This window comes from Lathamus discolor, chromosome 2, assembly GCF_037157495.1.
Source record: "Lathamus discolor isolate bLatDis1 chromosome 2, bLatDis1.hap1, whole genome shotgun sequence".
NCBI classification, from domain to species: Eukaryota; Metazoa; Chordata; class Aves; order Psittaciformes; family Psittacidae; genus Lathamus; species Lathamus discolor.
This window is the reverse complement of record NC_088885.1, coordinates 113,442,181-113,464,144: the sequence shown is the minus strand read 5'-3', so window position 1 is coordinate 113,464,144 and position 21,964 is coordinate 113,442,181. Positions and strand designations below refer to the sequence as shown.

General features: G+C 40.4%; 1 protein-coding gene across 4 annotated transcripts in view; it reads left to right on the top strand.

Annotated features, from left to right (window-relative positions):
* Positions 1 to 13,451, top strand: part of CHST9 (carbohydrate sulfotransferase 9) — a 90,186-nt gene extending 76,735 nt beyond the window's left edge. For all 4 annotated transcript variants that reach the window (XM_065668168.1, XM_065668171.1, XM_065668169.1 and 1 more), the window contains exon 6: positions 8,524 to 13,451. In XM_065668168.1, coding sequence (XP_065524240.1) covers positions 8,524 to 9,621 — 1,098 coding nt within the window. In that variant the 3' untranslated portion in view covers positions 9,622 to 13,451. The remainder of the gene's footprint in view (positions 1 to 8,523) is intronic.
* The last annotated feature ends 8,513 nt before the right edge of the window (positions 13,452 to 21,964 follow it).

The following is a 21,964-nucleotide window of genomic DNA, read 5'->3' as shown; positions in this document are numbered from 1 at the left end:
ACCTGTAATATTCATCTTATATCACTCCTGTATGTAAAAGTGAACTAGAGAGAGAGGCTCATGTGATGTTTGGTGGTTATAGCACTCCCTGGAGGATGGGAGCCAGGGTTTCAGTACCAGCATGCAGCCTTAGTTAACCTTCAGGGTTTATTACCAGCAAGTAGATCACCCTCCGAGGAAATATCACACAGATAGGGCAATGGGGACCACATTTTCCTTGTGCAGGGTTGGTGTTGATCAGCAACTGCCAAGTCATGGTCCCTAATACCTCTGGATAAAAAGATGTTGTCATCTAGCCTCAGGCTTCATCCCTTGTCTTTGGAGCAGAAAATAGGTAAAAAGCAAGAGGCATTATCTATTTTCTTCTTCATAAAATGACTGTATATGAATTACCATGCACTTGGAAGTAACAATTTTGAGAATTTTATTTGTCCATAGAGGGAACTTTTTAGGTTATTTGACTTGCTTCTGTGCTTTAAGTTATGAAAAAGTAGGCATGTTAACATTATTTAATGAAGCCAAATAAGAGACCGATATGTAATACACAAATTACCTGAAAGTGTCAGCTTCTGATTAAAATACCTATGCATATAATAAACCTACTAGTCAGTGGAACCCAAGAGTCTTTTTCAAATATTATTCTTCATAAAATGAGTATTGCATGCTTAGTTTGAGTCCATTTTGAATTTCAGGATGCTTAAGCTGCTTTGCTCTGACATCGCTCCGTATAGAAATGGGTGAATGCTGATGAAGATTTATGGCCACTGACTGCAGTGCCTGATTTAGGTTTATTAACAGAGTATACACAGAGGAGGAAGACTGAGCTCAGAATTAAATGTTGTTTAAATATACTGGTTTACCTGTGCCAAAAACGAGTGTGACTGCATAGGAAGGAGGTTGGGCTAAATATTGCCAACTGTTAAGTGGTCTGTGATCTGAAAGTTGCCTTCTATTAACAGTGCACCTTAGCTACACATCTAGAGACAAGCACTCTATGCAAACTGGCAGTAGGCTCTGCCCAGACACAGGCTGTCCGGGCTGCAACGTCTCTGTGCTCATTTACAAGTTTGAATTGAAACAAACCAGTGCCTTGAAACTGTTGTCCAAAAGCTAGAGAAGCAGCATGAGCATTGTACTACCCAGCAGCCAATTTATCATTGCCATTGATTGTCCTTGACAATGACTTCTTTATTAGTAATAAGGAGGTGGGGTGCTTTTTTTTATTTTCAATACTTAGTTGCAGGTGTCTTGGTGAATCTTTAAGATGTCATACAATCTTATGTGTTACTTAGTTTCCGATAATAATAGCATCTTTATTGATACTTTTTCTATTAAGCATGCCTTGATCTTTCTTATCCTTCCCATTCTCAGCATGTTTTGGAGAAACCTAATGTTTTGACTGTGCAGGCGGAAACAGGAGGGAGTTAATTACAGATTTGAACAAGAATTGGCAAGTAAAATTAGAGATTAATTTCCTTCATCCAAGTTGATGACCATACGAATCAGCTTGTGGAAGTGGCTTATGCAGGCTGTCTTGCCTCATTAGCATGGGTGGCTTTGTGCTTTCTGTAGATGAAGGCAGGGGGCAGGGAGAGGAGCATAGGTTTTTTCCCTAACTTGTTTAGCAATTTTAGAGATGCGTGGTACAAGTGCATGTGTTTTGGGGATACATATTTTATAGGAAAATGTGATGTCTGTTACAGTAAGGTTTTGCTTGTCAGGACTGATGGCTCCACACGAAATATTTCTAGATCTTAATCCAGAGGAAAGAGAAGGTTGCTGCTTTTTTATGGTTTGAGAACTTTAGGGGCAGAAAGAATGGTGAAAGTTCAAAGCACAGTTGTTTCATTCTTCCTCTTCCATAACGGAATTGTGTATCAGCCATAAGGTATCTCTGACAGAAGTACCTCCACTGAACTTGCAGCATTCATAAGGAATATATCTGTCAGCTCTGGCTTATGAGGAATGTAGCAGTGATGATTTGCCGTGAATAAATTAGATAAGCCAAATATTCATTACTCCACAGGGAGGTGAGGAGTTAGTGGTACCTGTCTCTGGAGTAGCTCTTTTAAGCACAAGTGATGAATCAAGAGGTTTATCCCTACTGCACAGAAGGTGAAGCACATCATCAGCAAGTATTTCCTGTTACTCATGGCCAGCCTGGATATTCTGTCCATTGGGAGCTCCTGTAGGGGTTTGTTTAGCTCACCAACGTTACACTACACAGCTGCTATGGTATGAGAAAGCTGTGAGCATATTTATATGTTAGCTCATGTAGAATAGTAGTAGAGGAATCTGACCCTTCTGAAATATGCTTTGCAGATAGTCTTCTAACACACACAAAAAAAAAAAAAAAGTTAAGGATAATCACTCTTTTTGACAGGCTAAAGAAAACTTACACATACATGTGTAAGTATAGTTCTACATGGTTTTACAGCTAAAGTGAGGTGGTAATAGCTCCAGGCTTCACTGGCTTGCTGAAGATAGGAGTCACGCAAACTTTTTGTTGTATTTCAACTACATATCAGTTCTGAGCCATCTGCCATAATCGTGGACCTCTGCTGAAGAAATCCTTCTAACTGTGCCAAATTATGTGAATAACTTAATATTTTAAGCAAATAAGGTTTAGGCTGGAACTATATGTTACCTTTTCAAAGGCTCACATGTATCTACAATCCAAGTAAGAGTGTGTTAGTTTTATAGCCCTCCAGTATTAAAAGTGCCTTCATCTGAATACCAAAATTAAGAGACTGATCAATACCAAATCAGAGACTGAATTGGAAAATGAACCTTGTCTCTGAAAAGCCTTTGTCTGTTTTCTACAGATAGATCCTAGTTAAACTAATAAATTTGAAATTATATGGTCATTATAATACAATCCTCACATAAGAAGCAATTTAAAGAATTACATTTATACTGTGAAATACAGCATCTAATGCCTTCAGTTCATGCTGAACTTTAGCACTGCTGAACACATGTAGTACCAAAGGACTGGGGTGTAAGGGAAGATAAAATATACTTCAAGTATGTATTTCAAACTCCTGTCATTTCATCACTGGGGGGCCTGTGCTTCTCATGAATAAGTTTATTTAAGTATGTACTGCAGAACCCCTACCTGGATTGGTCAAAAAATACAAATGCTCTGTCCTTCTAAATAATTATTTTTCATAAATTTCATCTGGATAAAAAAAAATAGAAGATCAACCTGTTGTTGTCTTAACAAATTAAGCTTTTATCATGTTTGCTTATCCATGTGTTTGCAGAGCACCCATATTAGTTATTTAGTATAATAGTGCTGGAGAGGATCCTGAGGGTACTCAATCCTGCAAGAGATAAGTGCAAGCCACAGCAAAAGGCAGAGTGCAGTAGGCTCCCAGGTGATTCATGCAGTTGCTTCTAAGAAGCATTTTAGAGGACTCTTTCAGAAAGCACGTTTGAGGACAGAAAATACTAGCTAGATATCGAAAACCAAACCATACATTACTAGTCCTTACAATGTAGATATTTGGCAGCACAGAAGAGCAGAATAAAACAGAATACTGCTTTCCTCCACTACTCTTTGTCCTACATTTTCTGTTGGGCTTACTTAATTTTATTATCCTTGTTAGTAAAAATGAAGATCCAGCACTAAAGCATTTAGGAAGCACACAACTGTCTGCACTGCAGGCCATTAAATCTTTGTAAATCAGCCCTGGAATATCATCATTTCTGATATATCATTATCTTTTTGCATGGCAGGTTGCTGTAATTGCAGACTGTCTAGATGAGATCCCACCCGTGTATTGTAAAACCATCACAAAGCATAATTGGCTGAGTCTTAACCATTCTTGGCAGTAGTCAATCTCTTCTACCCCAGTGGCTTGTGAAGGTGTTAAAGGAAAGGACAGCTTCAGCGTGTGTAAAAGAAAGTATTGGCTACTTCTTTTTACAGTGAGGAGAAACCCTTTTGTGAATGGGGAGCAGCAGGGAATCCCCAGCAATAAAAATGTCAAAAAAAAAAAAAAAAAGGAAATCTATAAACCTGTTAATGACTCAAAAATGCCTTTTGTTTCAGCAGCTTCACTGAGTTGCCTGCCAGTAGCCAAATACCACGCCAACACTCTTAAATTCTTTTTCCCTTGTACTTGAGCTAATTTTTAAATGTCTTCAGTTCCTGCCTAGCTACAAGGATAAAGAGATGGCATGCATACTCTTCTATATTTGACTCACAGCCATTTCTTTACTTTTTTAAATGTGTTAATGCAAATGGAGAACAGGGCGCTCTGCGTAAATACTGGTGAGGGTGCAACACCTCACTGGGTTTTAATTCTCAGATTAAATGTACACGACCTGCTGCAGAGATTGTCAGCATGTCTCAAGGACAGCCCTGTATCTGTCCAAGGTGACCATGGAGTTCATTCCCCATGCCAGGCAGCAGGCTCCCAAAATTAGCAGCTCTTTGGAAAGCCATGAATGGCCATCCCTGTACTTGGACACTTGGCTCAAAGTGTTTGGTAAGAACTGTTTGCATGGGAAGATCTGGGTTCAGATTTAGTGACTGATAAGGTTTTACCTGCATGCTGCCTGTTGGTGTATGTTCATGTCTTTTCCAAAATAATGGTGCCCAGCAGCTTGTGGGATGGACTGTTAACACACACTGCTACAATGGACAAGGCTTTTTAGCAAAATGTTTACTGCTTTTGCAAGTTTCTTCTTTTCCTGTTCTTACTGTGAAAAAAAAAATAATAAATAAACATAACATGGAGATTTTCAGATCTTTAAAGTAACATAAAATGGGCATTGAAAGGTCAGTGGCATCAAGAGGAAGCCAAAGAAGGCACCTTACTTTGTGTAAGCCTACTACCACAAAAACATTTAAATGCTTTTAGTGTGTGGCTTTCAGCTGTCTCATACACATTAAGAGTGCTAGCAGCTAAATATACCAGACTGTCAAGCAGTTTTGCTCAAGTAATATGTCACTATCTACTCAACAATTTGTTAGTTTCCAAAAAACCCTTTCTAGTTAAACGTTTCTCCTAAAAAATAAAGCTTGATTCATCCCATCTTTCATTGCATCTTTACTAGCTATTAGCCTAGTTACTTAGGCAAACATATAAGAAGGTTTGTTCTCTTTTTTTCTTATCTTGAGTTGGAAAACTTCCATGGCAATGTAACAGCCATTTATGCCTTTGAAAATAACCACTATCCATTCCCATTCTTAGATAAAGTTACAGCCAGCATTTACTGCAAGGACACCATCCGTTGTGGAACTTACAATGACATTTAGTAACCAGTACTGTTGTATTCACTGTGGGATGCGTGTCTCATTGAGAAGGGGAAATGGAGAGGGGAAGCAACTAATAGTATTTTACATATTGAGATAATTTTTTTTGTCTTCAGAACTTCTTGTGTCATTGTTTTTCCCCTAGGTCTCCTTCCCCTCACCCCCTTAAGACTGGGGCTTCTTTTTTCCCTGATAGACTCTTTCTTCTTTTGCCTCATCTCACTTGGAGGAAACTGCTTTCAAGTGATTCCCACTGTGCATATGTTATTCCTTTAGGGTATTACCTGAGATTTCTCTGAATAGTTCTACTCATCCTTCTCTGAAGTCTTTAATCCCATAAAAAATCCTTCAGTAGTACTTCCTACAGCTGAATTCACAGTTCCTGAGACTGAAGTGCAATCTTCCTCTGGCATCTCCTTGGGCTATCCGCTGAGGTTAGTCCTGCATCCCAGGCAGACTGAAATGAAACAAAATCAAGACCACACACCTTTCAGTCTGTCCTTTTTCCTCCTGACTTGGTGAAATCAAGGCATCTTCAAGATGGCAGGCTGAATTCAAAATGCTGAACTTCCTCTGAAATGTAAGGCTCATTTAACAGAATCACAGAATCACAGAATGGTTGAGGTTGGAAGGGGCCGCTGGAGGTCAGCTAATCCAACCTCCCTGCTCAAGCAGGGTCACCTACAGTACATTACTCAGGGTTGTGTCCAGACAGCTCCTGAATATCTCCAGTGAAAGGGACTCCACATCCTCTCTGGGCAGCCTATTCCAATGCTCATCACCCTCACAGTAAAGTTCTTCCTTATATTCAGGTGGAACTTGCTGTGTTTTAGTTTATACCTGTTGCCTTTTGTCCTATCACCTGCCACCACTGAGAAGAGTCTGGCCCCATCCTCCTGACACCCTCCCTTCAGGTGCGTACATATACTGAACAGATGCCCCCCCTTAACCTTCTCTTCTCTAGGGTGAACAGGCCCAGCTCCCTCAGCCCTTTCTCATATGAGAGATGCTCCAGACCCTTAATCATTCTAGCCATCTTAGTGGCTTTGGCTTGAAATTCAGATGGTTCAAGCATCTTTACACTGAAGTCTCTTGAAATAGACACCTAAATTCAGATTACGTATCATACAAAGTCATGAGGTACTGCTGCCCCCCCCCCCCCCTTAATTTTCTCTTCATTTGGGGACACCAGTACAGTCACGTATCACTGGAGACTATCTTCTAAATTATAAATTCCACAGAGCAGCACCAATGAGTTTACAATACTTGGTTACTTTAGCATTGTAGTGTAACTTTATTCCTGCTCCTGTTAAGCCTGCTATTGTGTGGTTGGTTTCTGTGTATCTCATATTTTCCATTTTCACTTTTTTAAGTGTCAGGTTTTCCTTTTAAGGTCAGAGCATTTAATTTATTTGTAAGTCTTTGGTTCTGCAGTAGCACTTGTAAGTCACCATTCACTGTGATGCTGAAATGCCCATTAGGCTCATAGTTATCCCATTTTACTACTATTGCTACATGCTGTTACTACATGCTAGCTATGTTTCTGAATTCTTTCCATCCTAGAGCAGAAGGGATAAATATCTGTGTTTTGAAATACACAAATCTGTGTTTCGTTTGTTTTAAAGAATAAAATGTTAGACAACAGAATTAAAAAAAAACCCAAATTACATTAGAAAAACTGACATCCACACGCCCTCTCTCACAGATGTGCAAGTCCTGCATGGCTTTGTTCCTTTGTTTGCTTTCACCAACACAAAAACCATTTTACTCAGTTCAGTGAAAACAAAGATCTGATCATCTGTGGTTTGCAGCAATACAGAATAGCCTGATTGCCCAGGTTTCTTTATATCATTGGAAATTATTACACTGCAAGACAGGCTAACTTTTCTTGGAACTGCTTGTTTTTCCTTAGGCTTCATTACAAGCTGGAATTTAAATTGTGTCCCATGCATTACCATTTCTTACATTATTCCTCTGAATTTTTAACATATTTGAGTCGGCCTATGAACTTTCCCATCCCCCCCAAATCCAACACTTATGGTCTGCCAGTCCACAAATCAACTTTCCAGTAAATGTTTAATCAGCCTATGGCAGAAGAGTCTTTTTATATAGTTTTCAAAAAAAGCATGACTTACGAAAACAGTCAGGTAGCCTGTGCATGTGTGTCCAATGCGTGTCCATCTGGCTATCTAGTATTTGCAACAGGATGTTTAAAAAACTATTGACGAGCAACCCCCCTCTCCAGAAGTGTAATGAAAATAGACAGCTATATAGATGTCCCAATGCAGCAGGCTTTCCTACTGACAGGAGAAAAAAATCTACAAGCCTTAGCAGACACATGAGAATATACTCAGGAATAAGCTGCAATGCTTAAACTGCAAGAAACTCTTCAATCAACTTGCCTGATACAAGACCCTAAAGAATTTGACGGCAAAACACAGATCCATGCTTTGCCATTTTTGCAGCTTGTAGATTGCACACTGGATGGGGACATTAAAAGAGATGTCTGGGAGAATAGTCTCATCCTTTCACATTCTTTGCAGGGCCACTAGTTGATGTTTAGTTAGTTGATGTAATTGATGTTGAAGTTTAAAAACGTCAAGATGGAATAAGCTCTAAAGACACCAATTTTGCCTTAGTTGTGAAAGCACCTAGCTCAGGTGCAGCTATCTGTGTTGCAAACAGAGGGCAGGAATAGGAGCTTTTTGGAGTGGGGATTTCATCTGTCACTACACCCAGCTCAAAACCACTGCTGTCAGCTATTTAGGAGCCCTGGGTTTATCCCCTACCACTGGGGGACAGGGCCTGCTCCAAGTCACAGTGCTGGAAGCAGATTCAGCAGCTGTTAGTGTGGCTGTGCCAGTATGCTGCAGAGAGCTGATAGCAGCCGTGCAACTCAACCAATGCTGTCGAGGGGGAAAATGTGTTTGGTTGAGAAAAGCACCTGGCTGCCCCTACCAAGACTATCAGCCTCCCTGTGTGAACCTCTTATGGTTTCCTAAAAGGTGTGGTATAAGCTATTTATTTTTGCAGGAAGACCTACTGTGCACTTAGAGGTAAGCTTCAGAAGCATGTATTTCAGTAATTAGCACAGCTTGTTGCTAAATTAGATATATCGATCAATTGGTTCAGGAGAGGCTTTGTAGTAGTACTAAATGTGGCTTCATCACAAGTATGCACTGCCATCCTTGCTGCTGTTGCAATGTGAATGGTCTGGACTGTTGCTGTGTTTTAAGCTCTGATCCTTTCCCTGTTTGCAGGATTTCACACTCCCCACTCTGGGGATGCCGAGGGGAGCAGCATGGAGCAGGAGCACTCCTCCTGGCCTCAGTAAGCATGAGATGGCCATCTTGGGCAGCAAGCACTGGCGGGGCAAGGCTGACCCGTTTGGTGTGGTGGCTGCCTCCTTGGTGAGCCAAGTCTCTGACCAGCAGAAGATGAGTGAGTCACCTCTCAGCTGGCTCAGAGGGGTGTATTTACCTCCTGCACTACACCCTTTAAACAAGACGTTAGTCAAGGATGGCAAGTGGAAGGATGTGGATAGCGCCCAGGAAAAGCGCAGGTCCTTCCTGCATGACTTCTGTAAGAAATACAACAGCAGAAAGAAGCTTCAAACCCACCTCGTGCACCTGGTGTCAAGAATTTATGTGGAGGACAGGCACAAGGTCCTGTACTGTGAAGTGCCTAAAGTAGGCTGCTCCAATTGGAAAAGAGTCCTCATGGTGCTCAATGGACTCGCCGCTTCAGCACACAACATCTCCCATGACGATGTGCACTATGGAAAGCATCTAAGGAAACTAGACAGTTATGACCTAAAAGGGATATACACACGCTTGAATACATACACCAAGGCTATATTTGTACGTGATCCTATGGAAAGATTGGTATCTGCCTTCAGGGATAAGTTTGAACACCCAAACAGCTATTACCACCCAGTATTTGGGAAGGCAATAATTAAGAAGTATAGACATAACCCAAATGAAGAGGCATTGAAATCAGGATCAGGAGTTAAGTTCAGGGAATTTATCCAATATCTCTTAGATTCCCATCGCCCAGTAGGAATGGACATTCATTGGGAGCAAGTCAGTAAGCTTTGCTATCCCTGCCTCATCAACTATGATTTTATAGGAAAGTTTGAAACCCTGGAAGAAGATGCCAATTACTTTTTGCAGCTGGTTGGTGCTCCAGCCGAGCTGAAGTTTCCTAAATTCAAAGACAGACATGCCTCTGACGAGAGAACAAGTGCAGAAGTAGTGAGGCAATACTTGAAGGAATTGTCTAAGGAGGAAAGACAGCTGATCTACGACTTCTATTACTTGGATTACTTAATGTTCAATTATACATCACCAACTGTATAGCACAGAATAGCTTCAGGCTTTTATTAGATATTTATCATTTTGGTATTCAAAACAACTACTTTGATATTAGCCCTGAAAGGAAACAAAGTTGCTGCTAAGTGGAGTTTTCTTGACTTAGTGAGGCTTTTATAAGCTAGAGTGATATCAATTGACATTAAATTATAGGAGAATGTACAAAAAAAGACCTGTAAACAACATAAATTGCACTAAAATGCCTGAAAAAGCTGCTTTTACCGTAATGGATTATACTGTGGAAGTGGTAGTGCAGCCTGCTGTTGCATTAGCTTACCTAATGTTCTTTTAATGGTTTAAGAAAAAAAGTATTCAGAGAAGCATTATTCTTTTTTTGGTGTGCCTGCTTTAGAAATCATTTTCAAAACTATTTTTGAATGTATTTTTTACTTTCTGTCACTTATTAGTAAAGAAGCATTGGCTAATTTTCTAAAATGTTTGCAGTGTTCTCAGTTGCAAGGTTTGGTTTTTTGAATACCATTAGACTGGTACTGGTTTTAGACCTGATTGTTTTTCATTGAAGGATGCTCTTGAATACAAACGCATAAAACTAAAAATAACATGGAAGCTCAACTGCTGAGCAGAGTAAATCTTTGTAAGCCTTGATCTTAAGTCCCTGTCCACTGCCACGTTTTGATTGATGCACTAGAGATGACAAATATGACCCTCCTTTCAGAGAACTGCCACATACATTAAAATTAATGTTTTAATTTGCAGGAGAGTCTACCACATGTTGCATGCATTCCATTGTCCCAGTATTCAACATAGTCTTAATCTTTGGTGATAGGGCAAAGTGTTGGGGTGGTCACTGTGGGATATTATAATGTCTATATTAAGAAGCAACTTCATTGTAGCTGCTGTGACCACTCTTGGTCTGCCAGTGTCCTACCATCAGCCCAGCTCCCACGGTCTGTTACAAGGAAGGTGTATGACCATTGCCTTGCAAACCCATCAGCTGGTTTTTTCTCCCAAAGCTTACTGAAGTCACCCTTTTTGGTGTCCTTATTGCCTTGTCAGCAGCCAGCAAACCCCAGGGTGTAGTGGATACTGCAGTGTTATGTGGTGGGATAGGTATTGGTGATTCATCCAAGAGGCAGTTATGTCCAGAGTCCCACAGTCTTGGCTATAACAGGGAAAGGTGCCTTCTCTCCTCCTCTTCCATCTCCTCCCCTCAACTGCTATCTGACCAATGCGTGTGGTCATTCGTGCAGCCTGCAGTTGCACATGGCATTGTTGGAGGAGTGGCCAGGGTGACCCAGGAGGAGGATAAATCTCTGCAAAATGGTTAGGGAGAAATCCCTATGCCTTTCCTAAATAAAGATGACACTCATACTTTGTTTTCTGGAGTGTTTTGGGGCATCACACATAGTGATATAACAAGTTGTAGAATGAGGAAACAGCCTGGCAGGAAACTGATGCAAGTAAAATGACCTCTTTCTCTAGATCCTTTGCTCTTGTGACTATTGAATCCCACCTCAAGCCTTGAATGAACTCTCTTGCTTTGTAGGGAGGTCATTGAAGATAGTACATAAAAAGTAATGTACACCAACCTTTGGATGTCTACATGTTTTTTGGGTGGCTTGTCTGTTTTAGATGTGTGTTAATTAATTGCTAATTTACAGACAAAAACGTGGCTCATGTACTAATAATTTCCAAAACACGAGGAAAAAAAGTTTAAGATTCTAAAAAATAATAGAGGCCAATTTATAGATGAGTTTTGTATGAATTCTTAAATCCAGACAAATAAATAGTAATAAATAACAAATTCTCTGAAGAACTTAGCCTTCACCTTGAACTTGCAAGTGACAAATTTTCAGCCTATGTGATCAGGGAATAATAGAGATTCAGGAATGGAGGGGACATAACTATTGAAAAAGCTATACAGTCTTGTAAGATTTCATCTACCAGCTGATCTTAGGTAAAGCTATTGTTAGAGTTGGGGAAGGAGAGTGAAAGAAGTTATTAGCGAAATTTTGGCTTCTGTAAATGAGAGGGAAAATGACATTGCTTTGCATGCATCTGTGGACATAGACATCAGGTCCCTGGACTCTCATCTTGAAAATCTGGTATGGTTTGCATTTGTGATTTAAAAAGAGAGGACACTACCTAAGCATGTATGTGCACAGAAGCATAATTGGTTTAGCGGCACTGTTGTTCTACGGCTCTAGTGAAACTAATTTAACTTCTTTGTATGCTCAACTTCAAATTTCATAGGCCCTAACTGCACTTAAAAATTCATTTTTTTTTTTACATCTAACCCAGACTTTTGTAAAGAAGAGCCTCTCCATAGTCATCTCCAGCTACCTAGGGATTCAGATGATCTCAGTAGCAGAATCTAGATTGTACTTTGCCTCATTAACCACATTTTGAAAATCACCAGCCTGCTTTGCCAGGAATTAAGTTACATGATTTCAAATTAACATAAGAGTTTAGCATAATTGAAGTGGGACTGTGATATCTGACTTATGGGATTATAAGAGATAAAGGCATAATTCGCAGTACAAAAGATAACCTCTATTTTTAAAAGTAAATTTTAAAAGGTCAAAGTGTGAGGTTGGGTTGTAACTTCGCTTATGTTTTGTAAGACTGCTAGGCAAATCCAAAAACTGAAGGTCACCCACTGTAAGTAGTATAAAATCCCACCTCCACAACTGTGCACAGATGTTTGTTTTACTCAGAAAATTATATTGAACATATGCAGAAGAAGAATGAAAACATACTCTGCAACATTCGGTGCAATTACACTTATAGTGGAGATCAGCTGTGGCATGCAGAGGGGCTTCATTACAGTAAGTGCTTTTTAGTTATGAACTTTTCTTCATTTGAAGATCTCTAAGCACTTCTCTAATGTAGGTTGGTTGTCAGGGCACATCAAATGTACTATAAAGGCATTACAGTGAGTCCATGGGAGGGCTGGAGCGGGAGGAGAGTGCTCTTTTGTCTGTTCCAAACACCAGGCAGGCATACTTCCCTCCTGAAACAAAAGCTTGACTTTTGGAAACTAATGTTCCGTATTTGCCTTTCTTTTGAAATTTTTCAGTATTAGTAAATAAAACAAATTTTAAATTAAATTAAATTATTTTAACCAAAAAGTAAAAATAAAGATAAAAATAAATCAAAAATAAAAATGCATTAAACTGCATAGGTGTGTATTCTGAAATTATGATATATTTGTCAGCATAAGTCAGCTTCATTTTTCCAGGTAAGGTTTGGCTTGCAAAGCCCCGACACAGCCATTACCCCCATCTCTTCTAAAAACACCAGTAAACTTGCTGAAAAGTCAGAGGTGTGCAGCCAAAGTGCAGTCAAACATGGAACATTGTCTTGAAATGTCCTCTGGTGTAACTCTCCCAAAAGGCCAAATTTATTGGAGCTACTCCTGCCTCAGGCTGTTCTATCTTGGTGATGTGTCATTGGAGATCACCACTTTAATTTTAAACGTAGTTTAAATTTAAATGAAAATTACACTATGACACTATGAGGAAAATATTTTACTAGAGCTTTGTATTATATATATATAGGTTATATAGAAAAGTCTTTGTTGTATGTCCCTGCAGGCTAACGATACATCAGGTAAGTCTTTTTAACTGTAATGTTAATGCCAGTTTATTTTGGCTTCAGACCGTAAATTATGACACTTTATAAAAAAAAACAGATGCACCTGTACTGTATCAGCCAATTCATTTGCAGTTTTAGAGAGCAAGGCAGAAACACAAAGTACTGCGGGGTGCAACTAACTGACTCAGCAAAGGGAAATCTGTCCATAACCCCAGATACCTGGGGCTGATTTGCTTTCTGCAACTTGTGATGTGGATGGGTGGAGGAGACAGTCATATTATTTGTTTTAATAACGATGTTTTAGATTAAATTTGGTATTCCTAAAAATGTCTATTTTGAGGGAGAACTGTGGAGGTCTTGGCACTGTAACTTACTGAAGTGAGTCCCACAAGTTTCTTGCATGTTAGACTGTGTCTGGAGTAGCAGGCTTGGACTTCAGAGACCTGGATCTTCCTCCAAAATCTGCAACTTTATGGATATGTTGGACAAACATGAACTGCTCCCTGCCTCAGTTTCCCTGCTAGTAAAGTGGTCGTGTAAATGAAATGCAGTTATACCATGTGCCTTCTCCTAAAATCATGGAACTATGTGGATGAATAGCTGTGGTTAGAAATTAGGTATTAATACGTAATTTAATTCATAGGATGTTCATGGCCTTTCTTTATGTTTTCCTTCCAATGGTTGGACGAAGCTGGGGACTTCCCAGCTTTGTTCCAGACGAGAAGGGTGGAATATTCAGCTCTGTTCTGGGCAGCCGGCAGCCTTAAGAATGCAAACTCTGTTTCAAAACACTGTGAATCTGCCAAGCCTGCCCAAGCACTGCCTCAACATAAAATGAGTTCCAGGTTGTCTGAACAGGGGAAAATGCCCCTCCAGTTCCTTTTGTACAGAGAAAAGCAGACAGAGACAGGATGAGAATCTTGCTGTCTCATTTTATTGCAAGCGCAAATAAAGGTAAGCTATTTTATTTCTATGCAGTAGCCCTAAATAAAATGATGCTCAAGAGTTCTGCAGAAGAAGTGGATCCCCTACATGTATGCAAACTCCTGCCTTCTCCCAAACACCAGGGCTGCATAAGCCAGCACCGAGGGCTGTGTTCCCCCAGCCCTTCCTGAGGCCCTACCAACCCTTGTGGCAGTGTCCCCCTGCTAGGGATTCCCAGGATTTATCTCCTACTAGCATAGCCACTTTTTCTATGGCTCTATGGAGGCTGCTAATGACAAGGTGACTGTATTGATACAGACTGCATTGCCACCTTCTGTTTGTCTTCAGAAAGTGATGAGTGGAAAGAGTCCTTACAAAAGGAAAAGGGAAAATCTCAAAGTCATGGCAGTAACCTTTTTTCTTTTTTGATATATGTAATTATTGCTTCCTTTCCTCTGTTTTCTCACATACAATTTCCCTCCCTCTTTAAGTATGACGGCACAAATGGGTGAGACCAATTTCCAGTTCGCTCTGAGATGTCAAGTGTAAGTCAGCTGAAGTCCAGCATACCTATGTTAACATGGCACTGAGGCTACGTTAATAAGCCTTCCAGAGAGTGTGGTACTGTCAGTCACCATCTGTGCACACATATCTGTCTTGTTCTTTGCATGAAGAAATTTCTCCTATCTCACAGTTTTTTTCCTCAAATTACTTCCAGAAACCAGTTTCCACAGAGCCTCCCAATTTTCCAAGATTTGCAATTTTGAGATGTCCAATGCAAGTTGCATTCAAGAAACAGCATTATGAGACATAAAGTGTAGGAGCAGAGCGGGTTTATCTGGGCCTTTCAGCACACAAAGATGTAAATCAACACTCAGTGGATTGTAAATACATGTCAGTAGGATATTAAATGCTAAAAGTTTAATTTTCCCAAGCTAGTTACTTGGGTGTACAAACTGGATGTAGGCAGACTAGTACCTGCCTATTAAATTTTCTCATTCTTGATAAAAGCAAACACAGAGACAGATTTTTTAAGTTTTAGGAATTATGAATCACAGTTCATATGATAAACAATGTGTGTTCAGAGACCCAAGTTCAACTACATGGCAGGTCCCTCCCTACAAATTTACATAAATGCATGTATAAATGCATGCACATTTTATGAATGCACACATTCACACACTATATATATATATATGTCTCACAACATTCAGCCAGATGTCTCTCAACAGTGGTAGTGGCAGCTACTTAGGCCTTCATTTGACTTTAAAGATCTTAAATGAGCATTAAGATATATGTTTTCTAAAGAAACAGAGCTCCCACCACTTGAGATGTACAGACAGATTAACTCTGTTTCCATCTCTGGCTATTGCAGAGAATGAATACAGTTGCATATCAGAAATAGGATGGGCAGCAGGGCCAGGGCAGTGATCATCCCCCTGTACGCAGCGCTGGTGGGGCTGCACCTCCAATACTGTGTTCAGTTCTGGGCCCTTCATGGCAAGAGAGACATTGAGGTGATGGCGCGGGTCCAGAGAAGGGCAACAAAGCTGGTGAAAGGCCTAGAGCATGTCTTGTGAGGAACGGCTGAGGGTACTGGGGATGTTCAGTTTGGAGAGGAAGAGGCTCAGGGGGGACCTTACACTCTCCACAGCTACCTGAAAGGAGGTTGTAGTTATGTGAGGGTGAGTCTCTTCTCTCAAGCAACAAGAAATAGGACAAGAGATAACAGCCTCATGTTGGGCCAGGGGAGGTTTAGATTGGATATTAGGGGAAATTTCTTCACAGAGAGGGTGATCAGGCACTGGAACAGGCTGCTCAGGGCAGTGGTGAAATCACCATCCCTGGAAGTGTTCGAAAACCATGTAGATGAGGCCCTCAGTGACACAGTCTGCTGGTGGTCTTGGCAGTCCTGGGGTAATGGTTGGACCTGATGATCTTAAAGGTCTTTTCCAACCCAGTTAACTCAATGATTCTATGATTGTATATGCAAAGGTATCATATGGATTCTATGATTGTATATGCAAAGGTATCATATGCTGTATTGGCAGGTTAACATTTTATTACCGTGTTGTAGAGTCACGATGTTATTCCAAATGAGCCTGAGCTACGTGCAGGAATTGCAAATTTACCTCTTGCAGAGGTTTTCTTTTTGCTCTTTTAGCTTGCCTGGGACAGAATGCTGCCAGGTGTATGGGTCTGCAGTTTGGGCAGCTGGGCCTGCTACATGTTTTATTACCGTGTTGTAGAGTCACGATGTTATTCCAAATGAGCCTGAGCTACGTGCAGGAATTGCAAATTTACCTCTTGCAGAGGTTTTCTTTTTGCTCTTTTAGCTTGCCTGGGACAGAATGCTGCCAGGTGTATGGGTCTGCAGTTTGGGCAGCTGGGCCTGCTACATGTTTTGGGGGGAGGTTCCCTAGTGGGGAACTTGTAGGGGGAGAACTGGGCAAGGGTTGCAGCATCTCTGTGCTTTCAAGTGAGTTAACAGTGTTACCACCTATAACCACCTATAATGCACTCCAAGCCATAGACACCAGCAGTCACCTTTGCTGTGACTTCCATTATTCTCTTTAAAACAAGACAAACACACACACACACAAAAAAACCAAACCAGAAAAGGGACAGAAGGAAAACCTCTAATGAGAAGGGGGAATGTTAATTAGAGCTGGAGGTGACAGTCCACAATAAGAAATTGGTGGTTTGCTATTGTATCCCTGATGAAGTGACCCTAAGACTACATCACAGCAAAAGCTCAGCTCCAAGGGAGGATGGTGTTTCTCGAAATCCTCGTGATCCCTGCAAGTTCTTGTGAATAGCAGGGAAAACACCAACACAGAACCAAAGTTGCATGAAATTGTTCTGGGCTTCGGCCATGCTGCCAACAAATTCCACTCTCCATTTCTCCCTGAATCTTTCTGTCTCTCTCCAGCCAAGTGGCTGCAGTGGGTCCAGGACACCGTGCTGCCTCTGCACACAGAAACCCCCCTAATAGAAGTGCTGAATCTGGCTCACAAGTTATCTCCTGGCTTGCTTTATTTAACAGTGATGCTAAGACCGAAATTTCCATCTTAAGCTGATATACATTAGGATACTCAGTCCACAAGTTGGTAGTTGGAGATAGCAGGCAAAGCTTTGCAGGTAGGCCAGCTACTGCTGCTGCCAGGCACGTCAGTAGGGGCTGCAAGGGCTGCCTCTGAAAAGCGGGCTGTCCCTGAAGAAGACACCTCCTTGTGGCTGAAGAAACCAGTTCTTAGGAAAGTGTGCCTAACATCTTTTCAGTTTAAAAAGAGATCCCTAAACATACTTCAACTGGAAGCGGCAGAGGCTGCTTTGCCAAACCCGTACCTTTCTAAGCAAGCCATGGAGAAGGGGAATATTTTTGAGAGACTCTATAGCACTTTCAGTTTTGCTTTCTGCTCCACACACACACACATTCCCCGCTCCTGCAAACATGGAGGCATTCCTTTAATTTATTGCAGTTTACCAGTGGAAAATAAGCTCTCCCACTGACATCTTTATAGCTGAAATCTGCTTTCTGTGCTGTCATGGTTGCAGAACCAAGCACAGGCTGAATGATTGAAGCTGGCAACTCATTATGTAAAATCTACAGCAAGTGAGCTTTTCTAGTGCTATTATGCCTTGACCCCTTATTTTGGCGCAGTAACAAAACCACTGAGACTGGACAGTTATAGGGTTTCCCAGGCCCTTCTTTTTTTATTCTCTTTTACTTTTTGGCCTCATCACAAACCCAAGTGAACTAATGGTGTGCCCAGACTTCTGAAATCATCTAGGACTTTCAGTATCTTCTACATACAAAGAAACAGTGAGGAAAGATGTATATTTTATTTATTAATTATTTAATCAGGACAAGGTCCTGCCTAAAAATGCCTTGCTCTGGATCATGATAGAAACCTCTGACACATTTTTCTAATTGTTTGATATTTTGGCTACACTGAGATCCCTATTGCTTTACATTCACTTTGTTTTCTGTTTGTGTCTTAAAATCTAAATTTTTCCAGTAAATTACACTTTTCTGTAACTCCAGTGATTATTTTCCCCTCCAAGACTTGACCTTTGTTCTATTTCACCATCCTCATTGAGTAAAAAATAATGATGAATTACAAGTTGCTGACATTGGACAGCAAAAATTGCATTGTAACACTGTGTGGAAGTGCCTTTCTGTGACTTTTGTACCAAACAGGTTTGGTTTAGAAGTAAAAAATAATTTTCAAAGAGCCTATTTTTCAAACTCCACCCTGCAACACTGAGGACCAGGCTGGGTGGTTTTCTGCCCCCTCTTGCACCCCAAGGATCGGCCATGCTGTGGCAGGAGCCCCACAGATAGCAGTGCCAGTGAGGCATGTAGCTGGACAGAATCCCTTTCACTGGCATGTTGGTTCTGCCGCATCGCTGGAAACAAAAATGTGCTCATGTCAGTCAAGTACGCAGGGTGAAACTGAAAATCAATATGTGTTGTAGATATTTAGCTTATACAAAAAGTGTCACGTGAAACTGTAAACCCCTCAGAAATTTCCCTTCCTGTGCATGCACTCTTATAAAGGTAGATCTTTTTTTAACAGGGATCCAAATATCTTGGCTTGTATCATTGAGGAGGTACCATTAATCATATCTGCTTCCTTTATAAACACTAAATTAATATAATAACTATCTTCACGAAAATAATTGTCTCCACAAAACTCATGAAATGCACTAAAAACATCAGGACTATCTGCGATCTACCTAAACCGTGGATGCACGAAAAGGAGAAGAGTGAGGAGTCTAAAGAGGCAACCCATGAAGAATGGTCTCATACTAGCTCATGGAATCATAGAATCGTTTAAGTTGGAAAAGGCCTTTAATAACATCAAGTCCAACCATTAACCTAGCACTACCAAGTCCACCACTAAACCATGTCCCTAAGTGGCATCTACAAGTCTTTTAAATACTTTCAGGGATGGTTACTCTGCCACTTCCCTGAGCAGCCTGTTCCAGTGCTTTATAACCCTTTCAGTGAAGAAATTTTTCCTAATATCAAGTCTAAACCTCCCCTAGAGCAACTTGAGGTCCTATCACTGATTAGCTGCAAAAAGAGACCAACACGACCTTGCTACAACCTCCTTTCGAGTAGTTGCAGAGAGTAATAAGGTCCCTTATGATCCTCCTTTTCTCCAGGCAAAACAACCTCAGCTCCCTCAGCTGCTTCTCATAAGACTTGTTCTCAAGACTTTTCATCAGCTTTATTGCTCTTCTTTAGCCACTAAATGGATTTAACTCCATTCACCACAATTCGTTGGGCTTGGCCATCTAGCCAGTTTTGTACCCAGCAAACAGTACACTCATTCAAGCCATGATCTTGGTTGCTTTGTATTAAGAGGTCTGCAAACAAAGTTTTCTGGAATCAATGTCTTTTGGTGTTGTTTTTAATTATTCACACAGCTCGTGGGGTTTGTTAATTTTTCCCTCGCTTGGCTTTGCTAAAGAGCAGCTTGCCAATCTGTAAGTGACCATAGAAGGCGGTCATGGAGGTTAGATTGCAAAATGTTGTTTATAAAGAAACACAAGATGTGAAAGTAGGAGCAGGAGATTTTTCTGGCCCTGTGCTTGATTCTTCTTCTCAGATTGCATCTTCCACTAGGCCTCCATCACTGTGAGGTGACAACATGTGTGAATGCTGGACTAGAGGGCCTCAAAAGACTGTTTTCTGTGGCTGTATGTGCACCCAGAACATGCTAACTGGACTTCAGTGGCTGAAGACAGAGCATTGTTAACTGATGAGTTCTCATATGTTCACAAACCAACAGTACATCCATCCATGCAGTGGATATAAGCTGGTATCAGTAAAGGTGAAGATGGCAGACAGAAGTGGTTTTTCTTTGTATTAATCTCTACTATCTTTGTTGACAATTGATCCCACACAAAAATCTCTAAAGCAGTACAGCTTCTGCCATAAAAAAGAGACTGAATAACTGCAATTCGCATTTCTGAGTTTAAAGCCTTTCTCCTAGTCCATTAAAAATGAGGCACCTGTATCAAAAGTTATTAGACTTTTTTTTATTTTAAGCTGCAAACATGAAAAACTGTCAGAAATAAAACTGATGTTTTACAAAGGATTTCAAGAATAATGTGCTGTCAGATTTTCTTTAGAAGCTTATGGACAAAAAAGCTTGAACTTGTAAATATTCATAGTCAGACCCTGCTTTTCTGTTAGTTCAATGAAAGATGAACCTTTGCGTAGAAAAAAGATCAACATCTTCATTCCTATGGCCAGAGGTTTTAGCTTTTAGAAGGTATTAATGTTGAGAGGGAAGAAAACCCCTCTAAAATACATAGTGTTAAGAAGACAGTTACTATTGTAATGTACAAAGATAGCCTGAATGGTCGGAAGCAAAATTGTCTTTCTCAAAACATGCCACATAAGCCCATTCATGGCGTGCATTTCCACTAGGCATATAAACCCTATGAATATGAAGCTATATATTTATTCTGTGTATTATTATATTGCATACATCAGATTGCTTGGACAAAACAAATTCTTAGCACTGGACACATGTCAACCATACTAGGCTACTGAGGCTCAGCCTCGCCAAGAAAAAAACAAAACAAGAAAACCACCACCAACACAGGTCAGATATAGTTTTTAAAATTACGCCTGGTTTGACAGAGGTAGCTGTACAGAGCAATGTGTTTGAGAGTTTCTAGGGGCTTTACCACAACACTGAGTGACATTTGCTAAAGCATTACCGCTGTACATTAGCCACGGAGCAGTAAGTGAATTCAGACTTGTTTGATAGATCTCTGAGAGTACTTAATGGACTACTCATGGCAGCAGTTGGGAGGGATCTGAAGGGATCATTGCAAGCCCTCATGTGCTTCAGGGTTTTTATCAGTGAGTAAATCTGGAAGTAAATGTAGAATCACTGCCAATGTAGTTTGGACATGACTTAGTAGGTTGAGAAAAGGATGGCCAAACACAGCAGAATAGATTCTTCTCCAATGTAATCCCTGTCAGACAGAATGTCTCCTAAATTTCGTGTGTCAGAATGAAACAAGACTTACCTACAGAATGACGGCTATATCACAAGAAGGTCTGAGGAGTCACTGTGGAGATGCAAGGAGAAATGCTTCCTCAATGTGATACTGCAGTAAAAATGGATAATTCAGTTCCTAGGTGTGCTATAAGAAATGTTTTTACTTCAGAAAATGACTGCTGGGAGTCAGATATTAAAAATACATTTTAAAAATCATGTTGAAAAAGTGGTGAAGCACAATCAGAACTGAAAAGAAAAAAACTAAAGAGAAATTTCTTTAGAGTGAAAGGCTTCTAGAGCTCAGTCTGCTTAGCTTATCAAAAGATGAAGAGATGACTCGATCACATTATGTAAGTATCCTCATGGGGAGACAGTAGAAGTAAAAGAGGCTTTTAATCTGGGAAAGAACAGTATAATAAGAACCACTACATGGCAGATGACTTCATACAAATTCAGTTTAGAAGCAAAGATCATTTTTGATGATGAAAATTATTAGTCTTGGGAATAAGCTACCAAGGGAATGGGCAGATTGTCTATCCCATGAGTTTTCAAATCAAGCAAGAATGCTTTTTGCAAAATATATTTAACCAAGTATAAATTATTGAACTCATGAAATGTGTCATGAGCTAAAGTCATTAGTGGTCTATAATATATGAAGTTAACTAGAAAATGTTATGTTGCCATCTAGTCTTAAACTCCCTGCTTCTTTGAGCTTTGTTTCTCTAGGAAACTGAAGCAGCAGTGGGGGAAGAGGCTGAGCATGTGGCACTGAGGAGAAACAGCAGAGGGACTGTAACTCAGATTGGTCAGGAAAGCAT